Consider the following 20,977-nt stretch of genomic DNA (forward strand, 5'->3'; position numbering starts at 1 on the left):
TGATGGAGTTGGCTTAGATCCACATACTAGTAAAGGAAGTTGAGGTATTGTAAGATGATTGATTTGTGGTTCAGCTTTCCATTTTAAATCAAAATAATTTCACATTAGTGTATCTCTTCTGTTTTGGGGAGTAATGCTGGTAGTCATTAGATCTCTCTGAGAGGAACATTTGTTCACTTAGCAATTTTATGGGTCCAGAGAAGTCACCCATGGTTTCCTCAGAATAGAGAACAAGTTTGTATTAAGGGACATGTGTGCTTTTGACATGTGTGCTTTTGATGTTCAAACATTCTGCAGCTTCGCAGCCACCACAGAGCGTCTTAGTACTGTCTGCCACTGTCCATACTTGGCAGGAACTTACAGCTATAGAGCTGAAGTAAATCTTTTCTGTGCACATAATGTTTTAGAAAATCTTGGTAGCTGAGATTTGCCTCAACCTCTTTTCTTTGGTTTGTTCCTATAGTTTCTATGACACTGACCTTGAGTCCAGCGGGTCATTTCATTGGCAGCTCATGTGAAGTCTTGTGAGGCTTCCCCTTTATGGTGACTCTTAGCCTCCTTCTGTTCTCTAAGCTACTGGTTTCTAAGACCACCCTTAAAATGTTGACAGCCCTTAACGTCATCTGGAAAAGTTGTCCAAGATGCACAGGTGGCTCTTCCCTGTATCCATGTGCAGCTGCTTCCATCTGCTTGGAGTTGGGGGCTTGATTTTGTTGTTGTTGTTTTTAGTGCTAACAGGGGTTTGAGGAGAGATTAGGCCACACCCAGCAATGCTCAGGGACAGTTCTTGGGTGAGCGCTCAAGGGTCGCTCCCGGGAACCATATGTGGTGCCAGGAATCAAACTGGGGTTGGCCATACGCAAGGCAAGCACCTTATTCCCTGTACTATCTCTTGCTCTTGTTTTCGTTTAAAAATTTATTTTTACTGTAATTTAGGTAACGTGGTTACAACAGTGTTGACATGTGTGCTTTTGATGTTCAAACATTCTGCAGCTTCGCAGCCACCACGGAACGTCCTAGTACTGTCTGCCACTGTCCTTGTGTCACTTCCAGTCTGTCTTTGCCTTTGGATATTTGTTTTTAGCAAGTATTGTTTTGGGAATACCTTGAACCCTCATAGGTAAGAATAACTGCAGAAATTCATAGATTTTCCTAGATTTTGGCTTAAATCAGTTAGAAAATAGAATGGTTTAAGATTTAATTCATTGAGGTATTGCACTGTGGGCTGGAGCAATAGCACAGCGGTAGGGCGTTTGCCTTGCACGCAGCCAACATGGCCGACCCGAGTTCAATTCCTCTGCCCCTCTCGGAGAGCCCGGCAAGCTACCGAGAGTATCTCGCCCGCACGGCAGAGCCTGGCTAGCTCCCCGTGACGTATTCGATATGCCAGACACAGTAACAACAAAGTCTCCAATGGAGACCTTACTGGGCCCGCTCAAGCAAATCGATGAGCAACGGGAGGGCCTTTACCTTTACCTTTACCTTTTATTGCACTGTGGCACTGTCCTCCCGTTGTTCACCGATTTGCTCGAGCGGGCCCAGTAATGTCTCCATTGTGAGACTTGTTACTGTGTTTGGCATATCGAATACATCAACAGGTAGCTTGCCAGGCTTTGCTGTGTGGGCGAGATATTCTCGGTAGCTTGCAGGGCTCTCCAAAAGGGGCGGAGGAATCGAACTCAAGTCAGCCGTGTCGGCCACATTCAAGGCAAATGCCCTGCCCGCTGTGCATGGAGGTATTAGATTATAAAATTCCCTGGAATCAATAACATGAACATGTGCAAGTATGAAGACTCTTACTTTCATGATAGACATATAAACTACTTTCCTTTCTTTTTCATCAAACTTGTTTGAGAAAACAGTTTTCCAGATTATGAAGCTTGAATTCTCCAAATCAATTCATAATTTTTTTTTTCTTTTTGGGTCACACCCGGCGATGCACAGGGGTTACTCCTGGTTCATGCACTCAGGTATTACTCCTGGCAGTGCTCCGGGGAACGATATGGAATGCTGGGAATCGAACCGACCCAGTTGGCCGCGTGCAAGGCAAACGCCCTACCCACTGTGCCATCGCTCCAGCCCCTCAGTTCATAAATTTAACATGATATTCATCATGATTATACTAAAGCTATTTTTGTTTATTCACTTGTTTGCTTTTGGGCCAAACCTGACAGTGCTCTGGGGTAGCTCCTGACTCTGCACTCTGGAATTACTCTTGGCAGTGCTCCAGGGACCATAGGATGCTGGGGATTGAACCCAGGTAGGCAACCCAGGTAGGCATTTTGCAAGGCAAATTCCCTACTCATTATACTCTCCCTCCCAGCCCTAGAGCTATTTTTGAACTGTAAGAATAAGTAATATAAGGGTTGCAAAGAATATCTGAAACCATCAATAATCTGGTAAAAATATGTTAATGGACATTAAAATAGCAGTTAGTTAGTACAGTGGGTAAGGTCCTTACTTTGCAGGCAGCCGATTCAGCTTCAATATCCAACGCCCCACCTGGTCCCTCAGCACTGCCAGGAGTGATTCCTAAGCACAAAATAAATCTGAGCACAACTGAATGTGGCCCCTCCCGCACCCCCAAGATACATGTATATATAGAGCACCAGAGAGCGCGAGCGAGCATTTAGGCATTTAAGGAGATTTAGAAGCCATTGGTAATATGGTAAAAGTACGTTTAAAAGCACACTTAAATACATTAAAATAGCAGTCAGACATTTCAAGTGTACCAGAATAGAAACTGAGTTTATGTGTATGAATTTGTAGTAAAGATGACATTCTGAAGTGAAACGGTGGTTTTCAGTGAATCAACTGACTATTCGGATGCGTGTTTTGTCTGTCTCATAATCACAGTAGGAGTAAGTAGGTTAAATAGCAAAAATGAAATTACTCTTTTATATTTGTTTTTTGTTTGGGGTCCACACCTGGGTGATGCTCAAGGGTTATTCCTGGCAGATGCTGGGGATCGAATTCCAGTCAGCTGTTTACAAGGCAAGTGCCCTACCTGCTGTGCTGCCTCTCTAGCCACCTCCCCCCCAAATGAAATCGTTCTTATGAAAAGAACAGTTCAGTGTTGGACTGAGGGAAAACAAACCATGTGATAGAAAACTAGCTATGACTGTGACATGGTTTGTGTGTCAGCATACACCAAAACCCAGAAGTGAGTGCTGATAGCCTGTAGATCTGCCAGAGTGTGAAGAATCTGCTGGTTTTGTCTATTTTCATTTATTGGTTTTTGGGCCATACATAGTGGTGCTCAGGACCTACACCTGGCTCTGTGCTCAGGGTTCGCTCTTGGCGGAGCTTGGAGGAACAGAATATGGGGTGCTGGGGATTGAATCCGGGTCAGCTGAGCTCATGGCTAGTGTCTTGCCTGCTATACTAGGGCTCCAGCTCAAGATGGCCGTTTCACGGTGACAGGTGTGATATAGCCCAGTGGGCAGGATGTCCTAGAAGCATTTGCTCCCTTGTACTGTGCCTCAGAAAGCACATGAAGTGCTTGAAAAATGGAAGTAGGCTCACCAGCAAGAGCTGGGGATTTCCACTGCCTCCGTCACTCCAAATGTGCACTTAGAAGTCGTCCATAACACTCCCGATCATGTGGCCAGCCTCTCAGGGATACGCCATCACAAGCAGCAAAGACTCACCTCTTAAGTGCTCACTGTTCATTTGCCACAAGGACTCAAAGCTAGGCTACCAGGCACATCCCGGAATGGAAGAGCACTCAAATCCTAGATTATCTCATCTCATGGAATTCCTTGGTCCCTGTCACAGAAAGCAGGTCTGGACGTTTGTATCTGAGAGAAAAACACATCAAAGTGACCCATGGGCAAAGAAGTCAGGATGGAAATTTGGAAGTATTTTGAGTTCGTTAAAAATAAAAATTTCAGAACTTATTGTATTCTGCTATTATACATTAAGGGCCATTTACAGCCTTAAACTCTTACAAGAAAAGAGGAAATCTTGAATTGAGGACCTTAACTTTCACACCAGGAAACTTGCAAAAGAACAGTGCACGAGTCTTAAATGCCTCTTAAGAATGAGCAAAATAGGACTGGAGCCAGAGTGCAGTGACGAGGTTGCTTACCCTGCACGTGACCAACCGGGTTTGATCTCTGGCACCCCGTCTGGTCCCATCAGCCCACCAGGAGTGATCCCTGAGTGTAAAAATCCCACACACGCAGGCCTTGAAGCTTTGTAAACCCCTCTTGGGCTGTGTAGACCCCTCACGTGTGTGGGAATTGCACGTGAAAGAATGTTCGCGGGCTCCCCGGGCATCTTTCTCTCACCGCCCGTGTTTGGTGCTCTCGAGCCGCTTCTCCACCGGGGTGGCTGTTGCCTTGGACAGACGAAGGAAGAACGAGAGCCAAGCTCGTTGCTGATTAGCTGCTGTTTATTCAGTCTCTCCCTGCTCTCTCCAACCCTCTCTCTCTCTCTAACTGCACAATTCTTTCTTCCTGCTCTATCCTCTCCTCTATCTCTCTGCTCTCTCTCCCTTTCTTCTCTCCTTCTCCTTCAATCAATCAATCCCTCAGTCCACCCAACAATCCAACCCAACCTTCAGTTCATTTAACCATCAATCCAACTACCCCTTTCTCCCTGCAGCTGCTCTTTTAATCCTCTCACCACGCCTCCCCAACCACACCTCACCACCCCATGGGAAGCGTGATCAAAAATGTTTTTCCAGACCACCTGCAGCCTACAAGGGCAGAACCGCCCTTAAGGGGTTTCTCCTCTCCTTAGACCTGCAACTTAATTAGCATATTTAATTCTCCTTCCTGGGCTGGAGTGATAGCACAGCGGGTAAGGGCGGTTCCCTTCCATGCAGCCAACATGGTCCACCCGAGTTCGAATCCTCTGCCCCTCTCAGGAATACCGAGAGTATCTCACCTGCACAGCAAAGCCTGGCAAGCTACCCGTGACATATTCTATATGCCAAACACAGTAACGAGTCTCACAGTGTTACTGGGCCCGCTCGAGCAAATCGATGAACAATGGGAGGACAGTGACAATTCTCCTTCCTAATATTTATCATTCTATATGAACACAGTATTGGATACTTTTAGGCTTGTAGGGTGACTCTCCAGGGGACATCTTACCACAGACTCAGACCATAATGCTCAGGCTGGATCAATCATTCCTAATCTCAGCAGGGTCCAAATCTAGTTACTACTTTTGGATCATGACAGAATTTGTTCATGACCAAACTCTTATAGTTAAGCATTAGGGCACTTTGGCCAGTCCCATTTCGATGCCAGGGTAGCTCGTAGCTCACCGCTTGCCATGCATCCAGTTCCTCGTTGGGACCCTGCTTTTGGGGATCTAGGAAGTAAGGGCAACTGAAGCTCAAGTAGAGAGAGTAGATGTCCAGGAGGTATATTATCTGGAGTCAATCAACTCCCAAGCCACAGGCTTGTCTTTTTAACTGTCTTTCTGTATCCATACAAAAAGCAGTTGCTCTGAAATAGCTAACCATGCAGAGGACATTAAGGAGAAGAGAAAATGTTTACAAGTCAAAGTCTGATCAGGAGACAAAGGTAATTGACAGGTTGGAGGGCAGTCAACAAACACAAGTTCCCAGCGGCCAGGGAGGAAGGGCAAACCAACGTTATCCCACACTTGAGCACGACAGACCCAGAAGTAAGTAAGCCCTGAGCATCACTGGGTGTGACCCAAAAACCCAAAAATAATCATAATGATAAGAGTAGAGGTTGGTATAATGAAAGGCTTTCATTTTAAGAAAGTAGAGAAAATCAGACCATAGCCAGGTTCTTTGGAAACATCAGCAGGCCTGGAAAAAAAAAAAAACAGGGATGAAAGAGTAAAGTCAGATTCCTAGGATCTGGCACCCAGGAGTGGCAGCAGTAAGGTGCCTATAGCTAGCACAGGCATAAAGGAGTCTATGGTAACTCCCCACAAAGTATAAAAACTTGGTGAAATGCACAAGTAAACTGTCAGGGTGGATCGCCAGGGCGTATGCTTTGCAGGCACTGACCCTGATTTGAACTCTGGTACCATATGACCCTCTACACTTGCCAGTGTGGCCATACCGTGCCTGTGGATCCTCATGCCAACTGCTGCCCTGGTCGGTCGTTTTTCTCTTGGAGTGGGCTCCAGACTGCTTGGGAGGCCCTCTGAAAGGAAAAGTTAACAAGTATCTGGGAGATCATCTTTCGCAAGAAGAAATATGTGACTCGATTAGCCTCAGGTCAATTTTGTTAAAACTTATTTGGCTTAGTTATCAGAGGTCATTTATTCCTTTTGAGGACTTTAGCATTGCTTATTTACCTATGAGTTTTAGAAAGTTCAAATCCACAAAGAATTTTGATGAAAATATTGTCTGAATTAAGATGTGTCATAAAACACACTAATTTCATAGTGATTACATGTTGAAATAATATTTTGAAGCTGTTGCTTTAAATGAAATCCAGGATTTCTCTGTCGTTTGAGAAGATTGGGACAGCAGAGCTCCTTTTTCCTGCAACCCGTCCTGCTGATGCCCTGATCCCGGCTGGACTGGCCTGAAGCTCTCACGTGTCTCTTGTTTCTGGCTGGTCTATGTCCGTCACTCAGTGTGCTTCTCTTGCTGTTGATAGGGCCAGGACTCCTCGGACACGACTGTGAGTGGGACACTGCAGCTGGTGAATGGCAGCCTTGTTAGGAGTGTGGTGCTCCCTGGTGCAGGGGCGTTGGCTTTGGTTGTGTGGCCACTCAGCTTCTCTCTTTCTCCGCTGAACTGCGCCGCTTGGGTCAGGCTCTCAAATGCACAAATGTACAGGCTCGCTCCTTCAAGCCTGTGTTCTCCCTTGAACACGTATCTTGCTTGTTTGTCTGTTTCGTTGTTTGCTTATTTCCATTCTGGAGAAGCCCATGTTCTCTCTTAAATACGTGTCCCCTCCTTCTCTCCTCTCACGTCTTTCTACCTTGTTGCATAAAAACTACCTTGCCTCACTGGGGAAAGAAAAAAAAAAAACATTATCTACAGATGTTACCGAAACTGCAGTCTCTTTGAGTCTGTGATGGAGAAGACCCCTAGCCTGAGTACCATCAGACTGAATCTAGTGAAATATGGTTCTCCCGGGGAGCATTTTGGACACAAAATTAGAAGTGACTGCTTAGAGGGGCCATACTGATGGGGACTGATGGTTCCGAGGATATTCGGTGGGTGTGTGCGTGTGGCAGGGGGTGCCAGGCAGTGCTGAGGGGACATGCAGTCCTACAGATGGAACTTGGGGCCTCTGCATGCTAGGATATACTGCAGCGTCCTGTCCCTTTTTTAATTTCTTTTTCCCCCAGTTTTTATTGTGGCACCATAATTAACACTGTCAGTGACAACAATTCTGTCTGTGCCCCATGCCCACCACCAGAATGTCAGCTTCCTCCCAGTGACCCAGGTTCCCACCCATTTTTCCCTCCCCAGCTTTGGTTCCAAGAATACTGTAGCTGGAGACGGCTGGCCGGGCTGGGGAGCCAGGTCAAGTGGGAGAGCCCAGGGCCCACCCCTGGCACTGCCTTTCCCAGCCTCTACCCAGCACTCCCAGGTGTGACCCCTGTAAGAAAATAACAAAACCGAAAACTGAAAAATCACATCTGGGCAGAGAGCAGATGGCAGTGTGGGGGCTTAAGTCTCTAAGTCCGATTATTGTTTATTTTCCCCTCCCACTCAGCAGTGCCCAGCGAGTGTCTCCTGGGAGGGCTGTGGGGCGGACCCTTTGTGGTGCTGGGGATTGAGCTGGGCTTGCCTGTGTTCAAGGACAATCTGGTAGGACAGCCCAAGTCACAGGAAGCCTGAGAAGGCAGCGCAGAGCCCCTCTGCCCCACATCGTTGCCCTGAGCATTTGTGTGGGATTTCTTCGCAGCTGTGAACCAACAGTGCAGCGCCATGAGCCTCCACTCCCAGCAGCACCCGATATCTGCTCTAGGACTCACGGATTCTGAACACTTCTGTTCACTTTGTCTTCATGTCTTTTGGGAATCTTCTGTGCTGTGATTTTTTTTTTTTCTCCTTTCACTTAGAAATTCTCCAGAATTCCAGAAACTCCTGGGCATCGCCATGGAGCTTTTCCTGCTGTGCAGTGATGACGCCGAGTCTGATGTGAGGATGGTGGCTGACGAGTGTCTCAACAAGGTCATCAAGGTCAGGCCCTCCCTCCCTGCTCTGTGGCAGCTGTCTAGGACCTCGTTGTGATGATGGGACCGCACTATTGGTGGCAGTGCTTGTTGGAATTCACACGCTCTGCCATGTGCTTTGGGGATCCAAACAGCAGTGCCTCTGGGCTGGCACTGGACATCATGCCCCAAGGCCAGCGGTCCTCATGGGGCAGTCTGGCTCCCAACTCCGGGGATCAGAGAGGAGGAGTAGAGCCCCTGGGGATGTCTGCACGGTTATGCTTGTGCAGGAGTTGAATCAGGAACCCAGCTGTCTGCCCCTGTGCACTGATGGTGTTTGCCCGGTGCTCTCAGGAAGATGTCACCGCAGGCGCCAGCTTTGGTTTGGACATAAGAATCTGAAGGGCAGCAGAACTCTGGAAAGTGGTAGGTGAGAAGGGATCCTCTCTGGTCACCATTTCCTGCCACTAAGACCAGATCAGAGGATGAAGATTTGTTTCTTTTTGTATTTGGACCACTCCCTGGTTCTGTGTTCAGGGATCACTCCTGGCTGTGCTCAAGGATCCTATGTGGTGCGTGGTGCTGGGGCTTGAACCTGGGTTAGGCACTGTGAGGAAAGTGCCCGCCCCGCGCCACTGTACTCCTTCTTTGGCCCCAAGTGGGTGGAGATACAACATGTGCAGCTAGGGGGTATGGTGCCGCCAGCAGGTCAATCTGTACCTGTGAGGCGAGTGCATCAGCAGCCTGATGGCGCCTTCAGACTTCCAGATACCCCAAAATTGCTGCTGTGCCTTTGGCCAGACCCCAAAAACTTGGGGCAAAGTTTACCAAGAAAGTAAACGACCAAAAGTTAGGTATGTGGGAAATACACCCACAAACCACCTCTGGCTTAGCTATATAATTGGAGGCAAGGCCTCTTTGGTTCCTGATTGAACTGCTTAATGGACATGATCCCAGAGACTCAGAAACGAATCTCAGAACCCAGTGACTTTAGGTAGAAATGTGTCTGGTCTCTGCAGTAGGCTACCGGTGCTGGGCCAATCCAGGTGGGAATAGGTTTCGTGCCTTGGCCTGTTCCCCCTGGCGGCCCAGTGGCCGCCATCCGTCTGATGCCACTGGATAGTCACATTTGGGCCCCCAGTGACGAGACACACAGGGCCTCACGGGATGGGGGTGGAGCCGGGCTTGTCCTCCCCACCCCAACGAGACCCCAAGTCATCACCCACGAATAGCCTCTCTGGCTCCTGATCAAGCTGCTTAACGGCCATGATCCCAGAGACTCAGAAACAAATCTCAAAACCCAGTGGCTTTTGGCAGAAATGCATCCGGACTCCACAGTACGTTACTGTCGCCGGGCCACCCCAGGGAGGAAAGGGTGTTGTCCCTCCGCCTGCTCCCTCTTGGCGACTTGGTGGCTGTCATCCTCCAGAGGCCATTGGACAGTCAGGCTTGGGCCCGCAGTGACGAAACTTGTTGGGCCTCACGGGATGGGGGTGGAGTAAGCCGGGCCTGTCCTCCCCACCCCAACGAGACCCCAAGTCATCGCCCACGAACGGCCTCTCTGGCTCCTCAACAAGCTGCTCAATGGCCATGATCCCAGAGACTCAGGAGCAGATCTCGAAACCCAGTGGCTTTTGGCAGAAATTCCTCCAGATTTAAGTGTTAAAATTTCGGAATTTCAAAACCACATGGCCCTACTGCAGCCACGCGACATCATATGTTATTCATAACCAGCAATAGAACACAAATTGTCTATTGTTGCCTTTTCAGCAGATCTGAGTGTTGGGGTAAAATCTCAAATAATGGTGGGTCTGGTGTCAAAATAGTGAATGTGATCAAAGTAGAGAGAGAGTAATGTGGAAATCATCTGCCCCACAGGCAGGGGGAGGGTGTGGGATGGGGGTATACTGGGATTTTTGATGGTGGAGAATGGGCACTGGTGAAGGTACGGCACTGGTGAAGGTACGGGTGTTTCATTGTATGACTGAGACTTAGACCCAAAAGCTTTGTAACTGCTCTCATGGTGATTCAATAAATAAAATTATAAAAAATGGTAAAGGGGCTGGAGTGATAGCACAGCGGTAGGGCGTTCGCCTTACAAGCGGCCAACATGGCCGACCCAAGTTCAATTCCTCCGCCCCTCTCGGAGAGCCCGGCAAGCTACCGAGAGTATTCGATATGCCAAACACAGTAACAACAAAGTCTCCAATGGAGACGTTACTGGGCCCACTCGAGCAAATCAACGATCAACGGGAGGGCCTTTACCTTTACCTTTACCTTATAAAAAATGGGAAAAAAAAAGTAAGGTGGAGTTCATGCACAATTCAATCAGCTAATCAGTGGCTGAATAAATAGCAGTACTCCTACAAAAAAAAAAAAAAAAACAAAACAAAAACCGTGCAGCTAGTCAGCGAGTGGACTCAGGGTGACATGTTTGAGAGCTGGGCGATCCCGGGAAAGGGTCATGGGGACGCAGGGTGGAGGGGGCCAGAAGGACCCCCTGAGTAGGCCGCCCTCCCTGTTGCCCTCTGCTCGCCGTATTTCTGTGCCTTAGGACAGACAGCTCTTTGCTTTGGAAACCTAGCAGCAGTCTCCTGTTGTGGCCTTTTAGTGAGTTGGCCAGAGGTCCGCTGACCTGGTGTCCATCTGCGCAGGGACTCTGCCACAGGGGTTCCAGACCATGCTTGAGGAGGAGTGTGCCCATTTCTTTCTCTGCGGGGTCTTTTTTGTTGGGCCTTTCAAGTTTCTCACTTTGACTCTTGGCCTTGAGTGCCGCCTGAAGCCTAGACCTGCTTGACAGGACACGCACCAGCACCTTAGCCCTCCGTGGGCCAAGTCTGTGGATGAGCCAGGAGCTTCATTGTCATTGCCTGTGACATCAGGCTCTGAAAGGCAAAGCCCTTCTTTGGGGTCTCTCAGGCTCTTTCTCTGAAAAGCAGTTGGTTTATATGGCTTGAGAAAACCTGTATCCAGAAAGTCCTTTGTCCTTGGCAGAGACAGCCCAGGTGCAGGGGACAGAGTGGGTGGGGAGAGCAGGTGGGCTGGGTGCTTTGTTCCCCACTCTCAACTCCCCTTGGCCCACCGAGGACTGTACCTACTTCTCTGGGACATTGTGGAGCACCAGCTGCACCATGAAGGTCGAAGGTGGGCGTGGACATGATGTGGTACCCTCCTGGCCCCTTCCCAAGTGGCAGTGCTCTGGTCTACCCCCCTTCCCTGGGTCTCAGAGATAGGCTTGTGAGCTTGTCGCCAGTCCTGCTGCTGCTTGACTTCTTGGGGAACAGTGTTGTGGCGAGCTTTGCTTTCGTGCCCCCCTACCTGTATACACCCCCAGCCCTGTAGCTGGTCAGCCCTGTTCTTGCCGAGTGTTGGATGAGTTTGCACCTTTTGCCATGGATATGGGTTATTTTCAGGGACTGCTTTCAAGTGTTCTCAGGAGGCCTGAGGATTCTGCTGTTGATCCTCCAGGGCTGCACCTGGGGAGTTGGGGCCCCTGCATTTTGATGGGCAATTGCTGTTTTATTTTGTGTCTGTGTATGAGTTTAGTTCGTACCCAGTGGGGCTTTTCATTGTAATCAGTATCATTATCACCCTGTTGTTCATCGATTTGCTCAAGTGGGCACCAGTAACGTCTCCATTCATCCCTGTCACGTGCCAGTGTAGCCCGATGTTATACTGGGGGCTCTTTCAGGGTCAGGGGAATGAGGACCATCATTGTTACTGTTTTTGGCATATCGAGTATGCCACGGGTAGCTTGCCAGGCTCCGTAGTGCAGGCGGGATACTCTCAGTAGCTTGCCGGGCTCCCTAAGAGGGTTGGAGGCTTTTGGGGCAGCCTCTAATCTCCTTTACAGGTGTTCCCAGTCAGGTATATATGTGGGCAGGATACTCTCAATAGCCTGCTGGGTTCTCTTGAGAGTGAGAACTAGAAAATAAGAGGTCATTGTAATATCTATGACAATCTCTTTTTTTAAAAAAAGTTTTTTTAGGCAGACCTGGTGTGCTTGTGCATAGGGCTGCTTCCTACTACTTTGCTAGGGGTTATTGCTGGTGCTGCTGTGGGGACCTTACGATGCTGGGCATCAGACTGGGCCCCCTGCCTGTAGAGCCTGTGTTCAGCATGTTGCCCACCCTCTCCAGCTCCCCTGTGTAATATGAGACAATAACCCATACAGGGTTTATTCTGTAACTTTCAGTTACAGAAACATCAGTTTCTTCTATCTCAATAAACAAGTTCTTAATATAGTTTATATTTTACTTTAATCCCCAATTGCAATGTTAGTTGCTTCTTTGAACTTTCTGCAGAACTGTGGGTGAAGAGGTGTTCTGTGAGCTAATCTCCGGGCTTTGGTTGTAGGCCCTGATGGACTCCAACCTCCCACGGCTGCAGCTCGAACTCTACAAGGAAATAAAGAAGGTAGGTTTGAGTGCCCGCAGAAACGGGGCTCTTCACAGGTCTCGGCTTCCCTTTCCCGAAAGTGCTGTCAACTGAGGCCTGCCTTGGTTTGCTTTTCTGCACGAGCTTCTTTTCAGTCTTGGATTAGATGAGAATTTTAGGTGATCTTTATTTTTTATAGCTTTATCATTAAGCCCACTAGGCCTTGATGTTGCTAAAAAGCTTACACATTTAAGTGCTTTTCTCTTAAAAACAGAGACAGTGAGCACAGCTTTTGTTTGTGGGCATTTCCTTGGTGACCAGTACTGTTACTGAACTCTAAAATCTACTCATTAACCCTCAGAACGGTGCATCTCGAAGCCTGCGTGCGGCCCTGTGGAGGTTTGCTGAGCTGGCACACCTGGTCCGGCCCCAGAAATGCAGGTGGGTCATACATGAGGGATGGTGAGGGAACACTAGGGATCCTTTGTCTCAGCTAAGATGTCACTGCTTCAGAGGGTTTCCCTGGCCTCTCCTACTGAGGTCACCTGCCTTGTCCTACAGATTGATATGGTACAGTTGATTTTTCCAGCACTTACTCTCAGAAACGTTCTCCCATTAGCATCAGCACAAGGTTTGTTGTCCCTGCTTTCTTCTGCCCCCACTCCCACCCCAAAACACAAACAAGTGCTCTTCACTGCCCCCTGCAGCACCAGGAGTGGTATCTGGACCAGGAACTGCTGAGATGCTCAAGCAGCCGGAGGTTGAGCACTGGCCTCTTTGTGGCTGCTGTGAGAGTCCAGGAGATGCCTTGTCTGTTTCATGGGGATCTTGGGGCCACAGATGGCACAGGGGTGTAGGTACTTGCCTGGCCTGTGGCAGACCCTGGTTTGATCCTTGGCACCTCCTTTGGTCCCACGACACCACCAGGAGTGATCCCTAAGCACAGACCAGGAGTAAGCTCTGAGCATCTTCATTGTTGCTTCCAAAGCAAGTGGGGATCTTAAACCATGGCTAAGGTTTCCATGTGTTGACATTGCTCAATCTCATGATGGAAAAATGAAACCAGGTCTAATTTTTGTCACATCCTTCCCTCTCTCACATTTGCAGCATGTCCCTGAGGACATAGCCAAAGCCCTCACTTATCGGAGACAGTGCTTCATTCCAGAGATGCTCAGAACCTTTTTTATGTGGACCACACCCGTTGGCACTCTGTGGGCGGTGGCTGGCAGCCCTGGGGCTGGGGTCGGGCTGTGCACATGCCAGGCACCTACTGTGCCACTTGGGCTCTCTTCCCTGTTTGACTCTCCATGACTGCACACACAGCTCACTGGAGAGGTTCTTGTTTTTCTTGTTTTGTTTTTGTTTGGGGGCCAGACCTGGTGGTGTTCAAGGCTTATTTCTTCTCTGTACTCAGTAATCTCTCCTGATCGAACCCGGATCAGCCTCGTGCAAATGCCCTCCCTGCTGTCCTGTCGCTCCAGTGTCCAAGATTGCTGCTGTTAAGTGGACTCTCATTAGTTCCGGGTATCTAGCATGGCTCAGTATTTGCGTTTACTGTGACAGGGTTGGGCTGGAGCGATAGCACAGCGGGTAGGGCATTTGGCTTGCACGCAGTCAACACAACCCAGGTTTGATTCCTCTGCCCCTCTCGGAGAGCCCAACAAGCTACCGAGAGTATCTCACCCGCACGGCAAAGCCTGGCAAGCTCCCCATGATGTATTTGATATGCCAAACACAGTAGTAACAAGTCTCACAATTTGTTATGAAACGTTACTAGTGCCCACTCAAGCAAATCGAGAAACAACGGGAGGACTGTGCTACAGTACTACAGTGACAGGGTCACCACACGTCCGTGGACATCCAGGACTTTTATCTGTGTGGGGCTGACTGGGTCAGGCACACCTGATGGCACTCCTAGTCTGCCTCTGGCTGCTTGTTTCTGTGATTCGGGGGCTTGAGCCCAAGTGTCTGTTGCAGAACATCTGCTGCAGCCGGCGAAGCCATGTCCCCAGCCCCAAATCTTTCTATAGTCTTTGTTTTACTGTCCTTATTTTGATTAGTCTGTTGTATTTCTGAAGCAACAGTGTGACCTTAAAAACATGAGCAATGGCATGAAGGGCTGGGGTGTGTACTTTCCACAGGGGCTCCCCAGGTCCCTTCCCCTGCATTCCTGCTGGTCTGATCACTGCTGGCACGGTGTGGTTCCTCCCCACAGAAACACATTACAAAATGCGATTGGAGGCCTGTGATTGAGGCCTGTGATCGATGCTTCCTAAGTGTGAGGAGACTCTATGGGGATCCCAAATCAAAGCCTTCAGTCCCTCCACTGTTTCCCAGAGCCACGCTGCTCAAATCCACGCTCCTTACCCTGGAGCCTGTGCTCCAGCAGTGCTGTCATCTGGTGCCCTCATTGTCTCTGAGGTTCGATCTCCCTCTCTAAGAGGTGAGCCCTTTCCCCTCTCTTTGAGATGAGATGCCACCGTGGCCTCCTCAGCTGCTTGGTTGTCACCTGCTTGCACCTCTGTCAGGCGGCTGAGAGCACCAGTTACACTGCATTGGCATGGGAATGTGCCAACTGGGTTCAGGCCTTGCATAGGGGCAGGTGTACCCCACAGAGGCTTCAAAGGCCTTCATTTCCTTTGAACAAACTATTATAATGCTTTTTTTTTTTTTTTTTTTTTGCTTTTTGGGTCATGCCGGTGATGCTCAGGGGTTACTCCTGGCTTTGCACCCAGGAATCACTCCTGGCGGTGCTCAGGGGACCACATGGGATGCTGGAATTAAACCCAGGTTGGCCCCGTGCAAGGCAACACCCTACCCGCTGTGCTTTCACTCCAGCCCCTATAATGCTCCTTCTTAAAACTACATTTTTTTTAAATTTATTTTTTAAATTATAGTTGAGGTAACACTGTTGCAAATAGTGTTTTATTCTTCCTTCTTTTGTTAAAATTATGTTTTCTTGTCTTATCACTTTCCAGTGTAAAATTTGACTGTTATATTGAAAGTAATTTTTTTCCGGTCTGCTCGGTCCCTTGAGCAGAGGACTGTCCTTTGATCTGTCTCCTGTCCCTTAGTGGAGGCTTGCAGCATGGTTCAGTGCACTGTGCAGGAAACACAGCTTTTCCGTACCAGGTACAAATGAGTCGCTCACGTTGCGCCTTGGTGTTGCTGGAAGAATGACTCCTGTTCCTTTCCCACATGCAGGCCGTACCTGGTCAACCTCTTGCCTTGTCTGACTCACACAAGCAAGAGGCCCGAGGAATCTGTTCAGGAAACCTTGGCTGCCGCCATACCCAAGATCATGGCTTCCTTTGGCAATTTTGCGAACGACAATGAAATTAAGGTACGATTGTTGCCTGAGTCGCACAGTTGTGGTTGGGGAGTTAGGAGCTTTGGTCACACAGTCATTTGGGAACGTTTGTTCTTTCTGGAGGTGATAGTAATACCATATTGCATTATTTTCAGGTATAAAGACTCAGTATTTCTTTGTTTTGCTTTTGGGGCCATGTCTCGCAGTTCTGGCTTGGTACTCAGGGGTCATTCCTGGCAGGGCTTGGGGACCCTGGGGGCTTCTAGGGATCGAGAGCGGGTCTTGTTTGCAGGGCTGTTGCCTTACCTGTGTACTATTGCTCCGGTATGGAGATTCATTATTTCTGTACATTGTGACAGTCACCAGCATGAGTCTCATTACCATCCACCTCCAGACCTACTTACATGTTTTTCCCGTTGTGCTGAAGACCTTGATCCACTTCTTGTTCTGTTGCACTGCATAGTTCATAGGAGAATCTGTGACATTCTTTGGTGGTCCCGCGGGGCCTCCATAGAGCGGGGCTCCCAGTGTACTGCTTTTCCCTGGCCAGCTCTGGGACTGCACGACCAAGTTCAGCTGCTCAGTGTCACCTTGCAGCCACCCGGTTTTTGACTTCTGTTCCCCTGTGCCCCAGCCTCCAACTTGGAGGCTGACTTTATTGTGGGGTGCGGAGCTTGTGGCCCCATCACTCGTTGCCCCCAGCTTTGCCTACCCTTTGCAGTGCTGGAGGTTCCCATGGTGTTACCACCCGGAGCCCGCTCCTCCAGGCTGTCCAGAAACAGAAGACACTGGGAGTGCGTCCTCTCACATGACTTTGTTGCAGGTTTCCAGTCCTCGAGGAAGCGCTGAGTCTTGCTCGGGTTGTCCTGGGTGCCTTTCTCCTCACCGCACTGTAGGTGCTTTTCTTTCCTCAGGTCTTAGTTTCCCTGATGTCACTCTTGGACCCAGTCTTCAGGTGCTGTGGGTGACCCAGCATGTGCGAGTGGAGGCCGTGAGAGGCCCCTTTGCAGTTTTCCATGGGACTGTGCAGGCACAGCGGGGCTTCCTGTGGCACCGTCACTTGGTCTCCCAGGATCTCGGAGGCTGGCGTCATGTGCAGTGACACCGTGAAACTACTCTGATCACAGGTTGTTGAACGGAGCTGGAGTTAGCACCATAGCAAATTTCTGGTCACCAAAATGTGACCAAACTTCTAAGAAAGGCCCCAGACATGTCTCATGTGAAACCATCATTTGTCTTCATTGTTTAGTTCCAACCTGCTGATTCTAGATCCAGGTCAGCTGGCAGGTCAGGGTGAAAGGGCATAGGTGGGAAGCAGGGTGCTCTCTGGGGGAGAGGGAGGATGCAGACTGCTCTGGACAGCTGTGGGCTTGGGGTGGCGCCTGATGAGTTCACCCTCTGCTCAGCCAGGTGCCTCCGTTCAGCTTCGGGAAAGCCTGTTGGCAGCTGTGGCTCTGCAGGGATTTGGCGGGATTTATTTAATGAAGGATGATGGGCTCCCACGCCTCCAGCCTACATGTGTTGAATTTTGCTTCCACAGGTTTTGTTGAAAGCTTTCATCGCGAACCTTCGCGCCAGCTCCCCGACTGTCCGGCGCACCGCAGCTGGCGCCGCCGTGAGCATCTGCCAGCACTCCCGGAGGACACAGTATTTCTACAGCTGGCTGCTCAGCGTGCTCCTGGGTAAGGGGGCCCAGATGTGACCCCTCCCTGAACCTGCCCTCCATGCAGCAGATGGCACAGGGCCCCCACCTGGTCTGGCTGAACCTGCTGCAGGGCGGCAGAGGGGCCATTCCCACGCGTGATCCCCGTCGTGGGCATTCTGATAAGCCCTTCAGGGCTCTGTGGACCAGGCCCAAGGGGGCCGCGCCTGGTGCTCGCGGTGTATTGGCCGCAGATGCTGGGACAGTACTTCTGTTACAGGCTTACTTGTTCCTGTCGAGGACGGACATTCCACACTCCTCATTCTTGGGGTGCTGCTCACACTGAGGTATTTGGTGCCCCTGCTGCAACAGCAGGTCAAGGACACCAGCCTGAAAGGCAGCTTTGGGGTGACACGGAAGGAAATGGAGGTCTCGCCCTCGACAGAGCAGCTTGTCCAGGTAGGAGCCATGGGTGCCTTGCAGGTGGTGGACAGGCAGCTCCTCCCTTGGGGAAAGGTGGCAGGGCTGTCTGGAACCCAGTTGTGTGTCCTACATGTCAGGAACTTGGGCGTAACATGAGAGAAGAGGTTCCCCAAGCGTCCCCCCAGGCCCTGACTGGGGACATTGATGCTCTCTGACCCATTCATCGGTTGTGAGCACCGCCCATGGGTCACCCAGTCTGTTTCCGCGGCAGGTGCTATGCTAACCTAGTGCCGTCTGTCCCTGTGGCATGCGAGGAGGGTTGGCCCTGTGTGATCCCAGTACAAGAACCTGTGTGGCTTCTGCTGTGGGTTGGAACCTGGGACTCTTCCCGGCCCTTGGAGCCCTGAATCCCTCTCAGCACTGCCCGCAGGGTCTGTAGTGGCCTCTGCTGGCTGCCGTGGCCACTCTTTGCTTCTGTGAGGACACGGGTGACGGGTTCTGTGGGAGAGTCGGGGGGCTCACGGAGTGTGAGCAGCAGGACACTGCAGATGAATTTCAGAGCGTGGGAAGCGTGTGGGGCTGGGGATTGGCAGGCTCTGACCCTTGAACTCTCCCCCCGTGAGGAGACTGTGATTACAGACATTGTTTATCTTTCTATTTTCCTTCTGGTACACCAGGGCCTGTGGCAGTCCATGTGGCGTCAATATGTGTGGTGGCCCTAGCGTGTGACCTGTGCCCCGGTTAATTTAATTTTAGGGCTCCAAAGGAAATGAAATGCAGTTTAAAAATTCAGCCTTGGGGGGGGCCAAAGCAATAGTACCCTGTGTAGAGCACTTGCCTTGCACACTGCCAGCCCGGGTTCAACCCCTGACTGGTATATTCCCTTAAGCCCTGCCAGGAGAAAGCCCTGAGCATCTCCAGGTGTGGCCCTCAAACAAAAAATTTAGACTCAACACTAGGCTAAGCACTTAAGACTTAAATAATTACATCATGGTAAGTGGATGTTAGTAGCAAAGTATGCTGGTGCTCCTGGGATGATGGGGTGGGGAGGGGATGGGGTACAGATACCCTGTGAGTAATAGAGTCAGACACTTGCAATGGAGGACTGAGGTGCACCTTTTTTTTTTTTTTAAATTCTGGGCCTCCCACTGCGGGAGGCCCCTACCTCTCTCTGGGGCTACTCCAGGTGCGCTTGGTCCTAATGATGCAGAGCTGCTCCAGTGGGGCCACCCCGGTGGTCACTCGGGCTTCCAAGGGCTGCACCTTCCTTTTCAGGAGTTTTCCTGATGAGGCGAGTCTGGGAATCTAGAAACCACCTGGATCCTGGTTGCACCTGGTTGGGTTGATGAGGGCATTTTTGGAGCGGCTTTAAGGCCCCTCCAGGCATGTGATGGGGCTCTGGGCTCTCTGCCACCAGGTGTACGAGTTGACCCTGCACTACACTCAGCACCAGGACCACAACGTTGTCACCGGGGCGCTAGAGCTCCTGCAGCAGCTCCTGCGCACCCCCCCTCCAGAGCTGCTGCTGGCCCTGACCACAGCCGGTGGTGGGGGGCAGCTGGCGGGTACCAAAGATGAGCCAGGTGGCCGGAGTCGGAGTGGGAGTATCGTGGAGCTGATCGGTGAGCAGTGGGGCCAGGGTGAGGGCGGGAATACAGGGAGGGGGATCAAGTCTTTCTCCCGGGGACCCCAGCCTCTCTCAGTCTCTGCACCCAGGGACATGGCATCACCCCTGAAACTGGACCTGAGGGGGGTCCCAGCTTTCTCTCAGGCACGCTTAGGCTCCCGACTTTGTACACAGCGGGTGCAGTTGCCCAGCAGGCTCCAGCAGGCTGCCCCTCATGCCAGCCCTGGGCAGGTAACTGCCACAGAAGCTGGTCTCCAGTCATTGTCCATCACGGAAATGTGTATTTGATTACGAGTTAACAGATACCCCAAGGTTCTGGTCTTCCTAATTTGGCTTTAAAATATACTTTATTGGAGCTCGTAAACCTCTTTGGATGTTTCAGACCTTAGCTTCAGGACCTGTTTAGGCTGGGGCTCTTGATTTTTTTTCCTAGTGCAGGCTGGTGCCCAGCACTGCCTGTGGAAATAAACCCACTTAGCCTTGAGGATTTTAAACTTAAATTGCACTCTTTGAATTGCTTCTCAATTGTATCAGCTATCGCCTCACTGTCATGTCCTCTATGATTTTACAGCTGGAGGGGGGTCTTCCTGCAGCCCCGTGCTTCCCAGAAAGCAAAAAGGTGATTATCTGAGAAATCCAAGTCTTCCTGTTGAATCTCGCTGCTTTTCCTGTTTCTGTAAAGCAGGGTGGGAACATCTGGCAGGCCGTGAAGGCCCCTGAACCACATTCTCTGGCCCCGGTGCCTGACATCAGCTGCCTCGGCCTCTCTGCCTGTATTGTATGACCTGAGGAGAGCGTTACACAGCAGATGGCCCTTGGCAGATCAGAGGTTCCCCCCCCTCCCCGCCCTGCTCTTCAGCACCTGACTTCAGCAGAGTGATGGTTATCACAGATGTTTTAGCCTGGTAACCAGGCCTGGATTCTGTCCCTAGCACTGCACAGTACCCTGAATATCACAGCAGGGATGATCTCTGAGTGCCACTGGGTGCAACACCCCATTCCCTGACAAAACAGCTTCCTTTGTATCAGAACTGGTTGGCCGTAAATTTCATGTACTTTGAGTCTGGGGCCAGGCGGGCTTGCTTCAGGCTCACTAACCTTCTGTTCCCTTGCTACCCTTCAGTCGGGCGCTCTGCGGAGGGCCTGGAGAGAACTCGAAGCTGGTCAGCTGCACTCTGGCCACAGACACTGCCCACAGGCACTGAGTGTAGAAGGTCACTTAATTTCCAGTGCTCTTCATTACTTGTTTAGTTGATTATTCTTTTCATTTGGACCATTTTCCAACCATACTTGATTTTGTACCTGCCAAAGGTTATGACAATTAATTACTTATATTAAATCAGTGTTTCTGGTTTTGTTACGTATTATGTTACTTGCTTTTTTCCAGCCTTAAAAGATCACTGTCATAGGTAGGGTGCTTGCTTCGCATTTGGCCAGCCCGGATTCAGTCCTTGGCAACCCATATGGTCCCCTGAGCCCCACCAGG

The 20,977-nt window shown here is 50.2% G+C and overlaps 1 protein-coding gene across 3 annotated transcripts in view; it reads left to right on the forward strand.

Moving 5' to 3' along the window:
- Positions 1 to 20,977, forward strand: part of HTT (huntingtin) — a 110,799-nt gene that overhangs the window by 23,773 nt on the left and 66,049 nt on the right. For 2 of the 3 annotated variants that reach the window (XM_056132660.1, XM_056132661.1), the window contains exons 3-9: positions 8,020 to 8,140; positions 12,469 to 12,528; positions 12,851 to 12,930; positions 15,694 to 15,832; positions 17,340 to 17,481; positions 17,722 to 17,900; positions 19,282 to 19,486. In XM_056132660.1, the coding sequence (XP_055988635.1) occupies positions 8,020 to 8,140; positions 12,469 to 12,528; positions 12,851 to 12,930; positions 15,694 to 15,832; positions 17,340 to 17,481; positions 17,722 to 17,900; positions 19,282 to 19,486 (926 nt within the window). Of the gene's footprint in view, positions 1 to 8,019; positions 8,141 to 12,468; positions 12,529 to 12,850; positions 12,931 to 15,693; positions 15,833 to 17,339; positions 17,482 to 17,721; positions 17,901 to 19,281; positions 19,487 to 20,062; positions 20,111 to 20,977 lie in introns of all 3 variants that reach the window. The other variant, XM_056132659.1, reaches the window with a different exon arrangement.

The sequence above is a fragment of the Sorex fumeus genome, unplaced genomic scaffold, assembly GCF_029834395.1.
Source record: "Sorex fumeus unplaced genomic scaffold, SorFum_2.1 ptg000095l, whole genome shotgun sequence".
NCBI classification, from domain to species: domain Eukaryota; kingdom Metazoa; phylum Chordata; class Mammalia; order Eulipotyphla; family Soricidae; genus Sorex; species Sorex fumeus.